This window comes from Macrotis lagotis, chromosome 6 (assembly GCF_037893015.1).
Source record: "Macrotis lagotis isolate mMagLag1 chromosome 6, bilby.v1.9.chrom.fasta, whole genome shotgun sequence".
NCBI lineage: Eukaryota > Metazoa > Chordata > Mammalia > Peramelemorphia > Peramelidae > Macrotis > Macrotis lagotis.
This window is the reverse complement of record NC_133663.1, coordinates 88,633,410-88,641,487: the sequence shown is the minus strand read 5'-3', so window position 1 is coordinate 88,641,487 and position 8,078 is coordinate 88,633,410. Positions and strand designations below refer to the sequence as shown.

Below are 8,078 nucleotides of genomic sequence, written 5' to 3'. Positions count from 1 at the left end.
GTGAATGGGGTGGAGGGGGCCGAGGAGGCGGGGCTGCTTGGAACACTGAGAGATATACTCTTCCTTAGGGGAGTGCGGCGGCTTGGAATTGGTCGGCTCCTGCGGACCCCCGGCTCCCCTTCTCGGCCCCGGGAGGCGGCGCTGGGACCGAGCGGCCGCAGAGGCTTGGGGGCCGCCCGTCGGACTGCCACGCGAGCCCGGGCCGGCGCCTGCGAGGGACCCGCAGCCGGGGGAGGCCCTGGGCGCCCGGGAATTGCATTTCCCCAACTTCTGGAACTGGGAGGAGAGAGGCGGAAAGGGCTCGGAGCAGCCATCACCCGTCTAGCAGGCGCTTTGGTGGGACCCCGTGGGGCCGGAGCTGAGAAGAGGAGGAGGAGGAGGAGGCGGCGGCGGCGGCGGCGGCCCCGGCCCGACTGAGCCAGTGGCGGCTCCAACCCCGGGCTTGGCGGGGACAGACTCCGGGCTCGGCGGGGGGAGGAGGAGATTAAAGGGCGCTCGGGAAAACTTTGGAAGGGGATCGGAGGCGCTTGTTGCTTCTGGGCCCGGGAAGGAGAACCGTTAGGTGCCGGCTCGGCAGGCTGGGGTGTCGGCGGGGAGCCTCTCCTTGTCGCCCCCGGCCCGGACCCGGCGCCCCGCCTCCGGACTCTGATGTGCGGGGGGCCGCGGCGACGCCTCCCCGGGACCCCCTCGGCGCCTCCTCCTCCTCCTCCGAAGTCCGGGCGCGCGGCGCGCTCCCCCCGCGGCTGGCCATGCCGGGCCTAGGCAGGGCCGCGTCCCCCGCCTGGCCGGGCCTGTGCGCCCTGGTGGGCGCCGCGCTGCTGGGCTGGCTGCCGCCGGGGTCCGGGGCGCAGCCTTACCACGGTGAGAAGGGCATCTCGGTGCCGGACCACGGCTTCTGCCAGCCCATCTCCATCCCGCTGTGCACCGACATCGCCTACAACCAGACCATCCTGCCCAACCTGCTGGGCCACACCAACCAGGAGGACGCGGGGCTGGAGGTGCACCAGTTCTACCCGCTGGTGAAGGTGCAGTGCTCGGCCGAGCTGCGCTTCTTCCTCTGCTCCATGTACGCGCCGGTGTGCACCGTGCTGGAGCAGGCCATCCCCCCGTGCCGCTCCCTGTGCGAGCGGGCGCGCCAGGGCTGCGAGGCGCTCATGAACAAGTTCGGCTTCCAGTGGCCCGAGCGGCTCCGCTGCGAGAACTTCCCGGTGCACGGCGCCGGCGAGATCTGCGTGGGCCAGAACACCTCGGACGGCGCGGGGGGCGCCGGCCCCACCGCCCACCCCACCGCGCCCCCGCTGCCGGAGCTGCCCTTCACGGCGCAGCCCCCGGCGCCCGGCCGGGCCTCCTTCCCCTTCTCCTGCCCGCGGCAGCTCAAGGTGCCGCCCTACCTGGGCTACCGCTTCCTCGGGGAGCGGGACTGCGGGGCCCCGTGCGAGCCCGGCCGGGCCAACGGGCTCATGTACTTCAAGGAGGAAGAGCGGCGCTTCGCCCGGCTGTGGGTGGGCGTCTGGTCCGTGCTGTGCTGCGCCTCCACGCTCTTCACCGTGCTCACCTACCTGGTGGACATGCGGCGCTTCAGCTACCCGGAGCGGCCCATCATCTTCCTGTCGGGCTGCTACTTCATGGTGGCCGTGGCCCACGTGGCCGGCTTCCTCCTGGAGGACCGCGCCGTGTGCGTGGAGCGCTTCTCCGAGGAGGGCTACCGCACGGTGGCGCAGGGCACCAAGAAGGAGGGCTGCACCATCCTCTTCATGGTGCTCTACTTCTTCGGCATGGCCAGCTCCATCTGGTGGGTCATCCTGTCGCTCACCTGGTTCCTGGCGGCCGGCATGAAGTGGGGCCACGAGGCCATCGAGGCCAACTCGCAGTACTTCCACCTGGCCGCCTGGGCCGTGCCGGCCGTCAAGACCATCACCATCCTGGCCATGGGCCAGGTGGACGGGGACCTGCTGAGCGGGGTGTGCTACGTGGGCCTGTCCAGCGTGGACGCGCTGCGGGGCTTCGTGCTGGCGCCCCTCTTCGTCTACCTCTTCATCGGCACCTCCTTCCTGCTGGCCGGCTTCGTCTCGCTGTTCCGCATCCGCACCATCATGAAGCACGACGGCACCAAGACGGAGAAGCTGGAGAAGCTGATGGTGCGCATCGGCGTCTTCAGCGTCCTCTACACCGTGCCCGCCACCATCGTCCTGGCCTGCTATTTCTACGAGCAGGCGTTCCGGGAGCACTGGGAGCGCACCTGGCTCCTGCAGACTTGTAAAAGCTACGCCGTGCCCTGCCCGCCGGGCCACTTCCCCCCTATGAGCCCTGACTTTACGGTCTTCATGATTAAGTACTTGATGACCATGATCGTGGGCATCACCACCGGCTTCTGGATCTGGTCAGGCAAGACCCTGCAGTCCTGGCGCCGCTTTTATCACAGACTCAGTCACAGTAGCAAAGGGGAGACTGCGGTATGAACCGAGGCCCCTCTGCCGGCCCTCTCCACCCTCCCACTCCCCCCTCAAGTCCGCTGCTGGGGGGAGGAGAGGCCAGAACTTTGGCCGCCTTTTCGGGGTTTTGTCGTTGGTTTTTAATTTCGTTTGGAACTCCCTCCCCTCCTTCCCTTCACCAAAGAACATTCTGTGGTCTTCGTGACAGAGTCTGGAAGACAGAGGGGTGGGTTGAACAAGGGAGCCTTGAATGTAAAGACTTTTAGATTGGGGTGGGGGGGGGATAGGGTGGGGAAAGACACTCTGGATCCAGACTTCCACGAGAATAATAATAATAATAATTTAAAAATCATTTAAAGGTACAGAAGGACCTTGGTCCGGCAGAGGATATCCTGAAGAACAGATTCTGAAGGCTTCCCCCCCTCTCAGGGGGCTGAACTCTGGGGCAATACTGTTGGCTCTCTGCTCCAAGGAAAGTTGCTTGTCTAACTCCTGTGGTGCCCCGGGTGAAAGGTAAAGCTGTGTCTGCTGCGGCTTTGTTGGGAGAAGGGAGGACCCCATGCAGTGTCCTTGTCAAGCAGTGGTCAAACCATAATCTCTTTTCACTGGGGCCAAACTGGAGCCCAGATGGGTTAATTTCCAGGGTCAGACATTAGTCTCTTCTATCCAATTCCCTCTCCCCCCCCACTTCTGTTTCACTCCCTTATTCCTTTCAAGTCCTGTAAAATAAGCATTTGAAAATCTTGAGAGGCAATAATTTTAAATCCTATTATATATGTTAAAGAACTGGACAGAGTTCCTAAAAAAAAAAGAACCAGGCGGCCCTGGATGCCTCAGCTATAACTTTTCCAGGCTAAGTAGTAGCTTTTGCTTCCCTTCTTCCCCAAATCCCCACTTTTAAATTGTTTTAGTGGGGGACAGAGTATTTAATAATGTTCTCTATATTGAGAAGCAACAAGTCACAACACTTCTTTTCACAACCAGAGTGCTCCTTTAAAAAAAAAAAAACTCCTTGTCTTTGTGGCCAGACACAAAAGAGGAAACAAAGTGTCCGTGAGTGGAAAGACATAACTGAAAAGGGCAACTTTCACAGTCAACTCCCTAAAACTCCAGAGGTTTGTCCTTGGATGGTAATTTGGTATAAATGATCATTTCCTTTATGAAAAAAGTAAAAGGCAATATATTTTCATATTACCATTTAATCTTGAGTTTCTAGTTTAAAGGAAACCAAAGGGTATAGGGTTGCTTTTTTTTTTTTGGTTACCCTGTTTGTTTTAAACTGAGAATTTAATTCAGAACACCTGACATAGCAAGCTCTGCTAAAATGTTCAGAGAAATCCCTCTCTTTATTATCCCTTCTTATAAACCTGTATTTAGTCTTTCTTTTTCTATTTGAACCTTTCTAGATGAAAGGAAAAGCATAATGCCTCGAGTCGTGTGATAAAGAAAAAGTTTAAACCATAAAGAACCATTTTGTCCCAGTTTTTTTAGTCTCATCCATAAATCTGTTTTTAAAACATGTGTATGCTGACCCTCAGACTTTCATTTTTGCGGGGGATTGTAATCTGGAAAGATGAGAGCACTGTTAAAGTGATCAAGATTAATCTCTTCTAAAACCAAAAGAGGAAAGTTCATATTGTGGGCCCCATTTGTTTTTTAGGAAAAGTGATTAAAAGGTAAAACTTCAAAGTAATTGCACAGTTCTTTTGAAACATGCTAGATGACTTAAGTTTATTAATCTTAAATCCTGTTCCTTTTTTTTTTATAATATTGAAGTAGAACAAGGATTCTTTTGCAAAGTTTCCTAGAGTCAGACTATTATGGGTTTTGCCTGATTTGCTGATTTTACAGAGAATTCTCAAATAGCCTTTTCTTCTTCTCCACTGTTGGACACTGCTCTCCTATTCTACTACTCTCCACAATGTTTCCTAAGCATAATTACATAAAGGATACTGTCACTACTTGGAAATTAACTTTATATATGAAGTGCTGGAGAGTAGAGCTGCCATGTTAATTAAAGGGAGGAAAAACTGACATTCTAGCCCTTAGAATCTTCAAATTAAATTCTTATAGAGCATTACCAGCTCTCAAACTGTGGCATCATTTGTCTCTCTCAAGTGCATGTGAAAATTGTAAAATAGAAGAGACAATTGCAGTATGTATATTTTGTAAATCTCCCATTTTTGTAAGAAGATATATATTGTATTTATACATTTTTACTTTGGATTTTTTTGGTTTTTGCCTCTGAAAGTCTATAAATGAGGCCCCCACTTTACCACATGTACAGATCACAAATAAATTTTTTTAAAAAATGTAAATCTGAATGCTTATTTGGTTTTGTGTTCCTTTTTTGTTGTGATGAGAGTAAAATCCAAAAATAAGTCTTCAGTAGATATTTTAAGTGGTATAAGTAGAAAGAAGACTGGTTTGTTTTAAGGGGGGGTATAAACCATTCTTTTTCAAGTTCCCTGGTTGTAATCTTATTTGATTTTTTTTTAGCTTCTACTTAATACAAACCTTTTTCATGGTTTAGACATATTTAGATGGTATAATAAGAGTATACTAGGAAAATTCTTTTAAAGAAGAGTAATAGGAACTTTTTTCCCCCAGAAAAATTCATATTTGGAGAATATTTGTAAGACTTCTTTGGTATATAAATTTATGATTTTTTTTTCTGCTTCTCAAAAGTATAAAATATGCCATATAAATTCTCATAATGTAAGGTTTATGTGAAAACAAGCCACTTTCCATGCAGGTGGCCAGGGTGTTTTCATAATAAGTTTCATATGATGCTTTATAGGTGAAAGCATAGTACCTTCCTTACTCTTTACCTTTCAGGATCATTGTGAAGGGGGAAAATAGCTTGTGCTACATAAATGTGAGCTATTATTATTATTACCTCCTTCTAGTTAGGTAAACTGAGACAGGTCAAGTGATTCCCTGAGGGGGCCGGGAGTCAGCAGCTCAACCAGGAATAGAATAAACTTCTGACCCCAGGGGGGCCTCATAAGTCACCAAAGTCATTCTTTCCCCTTGCAGGGAAGCCTAACTTTGGAACCAGCCTCCACGATGATTTGACAGAGAAAGCCGCATGGTTTAAATAATCTGATATTTAAACAGTAACAAGGGACAAATGATGAAGACCATCCAGTGTGTTTTTTGGTTTCTGCTTTTTGGTTTTTTTGGTACTGTCAAATCAACTTGACTCCTTTACTAGCCCACCTCACTCTCCTTTATGAATAAAAAGAAGGAATTCTGTTTGCTCTCTCTTAACTAGTGTACTTTTGTATATAAAAGCAAACTGAACCTAAATTATACATATATGTATATATATATATATATAAAACATATATTTACTCTCAGAAATTGGGTCTTCCTATGTCTCCTCACATAAAGACTATAAACTTATTAAAAAGACCTTTTTATTTTTTTTTTAAGCAACTAAACTCATCGCTAGTGGAAGTCTATCCATGAAAGGAAGACAGACAGTAGGGACAGACTTTTCTTTCTTCACCTCTCTAAAGGAAAGAGCTCTGCATTTGAGAGCAGGGTATCTTCCCTTTAGGATCCTCTTGGGTTTTGAGCATTGCAATGAGTGTGAAGTCATTTTAACCTGTGAAGATTTCTGCATCAAGGAAGAAACACGACTTCAATTCTCCTAAGGATTGTCTGGGTTTTTTTTTTTCCCCTCATAAAGTGACACCTTTTATGTTAAGACACACATTCCACTGAACACTCAAACTAATGCCTGCTGTTAAGAGTGTTTGTTTTAAGTGTTGAAGGACTTAGTCCCTTCTATTTAGAGAACTGTGACTTTGCTTCTGTAAATTTACCTCCTGTTTTATTAGCAGTTACAGCTCTTTCAGGGCCCTGAAAGACTGAGAAATGCTTACTGTTTTGTCATGGTCTCCAGTGAACATATTCTATCTTAATGTACTTGGCTACTTGAGCTAGCTAAACCTAGAGATCTGCCTAGCGTAGCTAAATTACTAGCTACCTTCTCCAAGACAAAGAATCTTCCTTCTTCAGGGTATCCAGGCATGTTTGTGTGCCTGTTGCCATCCATGCATAACAGTTGGATTCTTACCCAAGACTGTCTAAAAGTTTACCATGCTTTCCTTCAGAAGACTTTTGTCAGAAAATGAATAAAGGAGAACTGGATGTTTTGCAAAAGGGCTCCTGAGTATAGTTGAAAAAAAAATGGCAGGGGTTTGGTGGTAATCCCTAGATATGGAATAGAAACCACTTGTGAAAATAAATTTTCTTCCCTTTTATAAAACAAAAACTTGCTACATATAAACATACCTCCTATACTACTTTTATGTCAGCTTTGTAAGAAATATATGTTTTTTAAAAAAAACCAAACCACGTTGCCTTCAAAAGCAGAAATGTGTGGAATGTATGTGAATATAGATTGGGGATGTTAGAAATTCAGGTTGGTAGGAATAAATGGACACAACAGCTGTAAGATTGTGTCCTGTAATTTCACTGGGTAAAGCTGTCCTAACTCTCCCATCTTTAATTTCACGCAGGTGGCTATTTATAGATGGTATATTTATGTAAGCATATGTTGGATGTGAAACAGCCTTGTGGACTTCAGATAGTCAAAAAACCCTCTCCACAAACTCACTCATTTTCATACTCAAATATCCAAAATTTCTATATTTCCTTTTTAGTGATATCATATATGTAAACGTAGTCTAGAAAGTCAGAGTATGAAAGGCAAATTCTAAGCAGAAAAATGGCAGAATCGCCATCAACAAAACTCTTGGTACCAAAAAATGTTGTGGCATTAAGGGTTTGTCCTTGTGATTGTGAATCAAGTTAGTTTTTCCTACTATGTAGCTAAATACGTTAAGGTAGAATATCTTCATTCAGGACCATGATTGATTTATATTTTGAAAAAAGAGAACCCTTGACCAAAATATAAGTTTATGTCTAGCAAGATCAAATTTTTCAGAAGCAGCAAGTCTCTGAAATTTAAGAGCTAATATTTAAAATGACTTGACTCAACTATTCATTTGTGAATTAGTTGCAGAACATTTTTTTAAAGTAAGTTAATTGTTCCTCTCCAACTACTCACCTTGTCACATTATTCCTAATTTCAATATTAGGCTAAACCAGCAGTTCTAAATCTTTTTTTTTCCTCCATGGATGACTTTGGCAACCCCTCCTCTCCTCAAGTGCAGACAATGAAATACATAAGATTTCAAAGGAAACAATTTATAATTACCATTACAAAAATTTTTAAGTTTATGGACTCCATGGTCTAAAATGATAAGTAGGATCCAAATAGCTGCTGTTGTAAAAATAATATATTTGGCTTTGTGATGCCCATTATTTTGGATCTCCAACAACCATTCCCCTTTTGCATGGATAAACCAAGAACTGAATATATAGTATATAATCCTTAAAGTTGCATTTAATTTTGATATTTTTGCTTTTACTCCTACCTAAATACTTACTGCTCTCCAAATTCCTGTCTTTGCCAACATCAAGCAGATTTGGCTTTAAATTGTCTTAATTCGTTCTTTTGCCAAAGTCAAAATGAGCCACTATGGACAATTTGGGATTTCTATTCATTTTGATAAACAATAGATTCTTGTATAAATAAGGTCAATGAAGACTTCATCCTAAATAGCATGT

At 46.4% G+C, this 8,078-nt stretch overlaps 1 protein-coding gene across 2 annotated transcripts; it reads left to right on the top strand.

The window, feature by feature from the left end:
- The first annotated feature begins 211 nt into the window (after window positions 1-211).
- On the top strand, window positions 212-5,026 carry FZD7 (frizzled class receptor 7). 2 transcript variants are annotated; one of them, XM_074191635.1, is made up of 2 exons: window positions 212-736; window positions 844-2,699. In XM_074191635.1, the coding sequence occupies exons 1-2, from the start codon at window positions 649-651 to the stop codon at window positions 2,457-2,459; spliced, it is 1,704 nt and encodes a 567-aa protein (XP_074047736.1). In that variant the 5' UTR covers window positions 212-648; the 3' UTR covers window positions 2,460-2,699. The 2 variants fall into 2 exon arrangements, with proteins under 2 accessions (XP_074047736.1, XP_074047735.1); XM_074191634.1 differs by lacking the exon at window positions 212-736 and adding an exon at window positions 2,792-5,026 and having other exon boundaries at window positions 750-2,658.
- The last annotated feature ends 3,052 nt before the right edge of the window (window positions 5,027-8,078 follow it).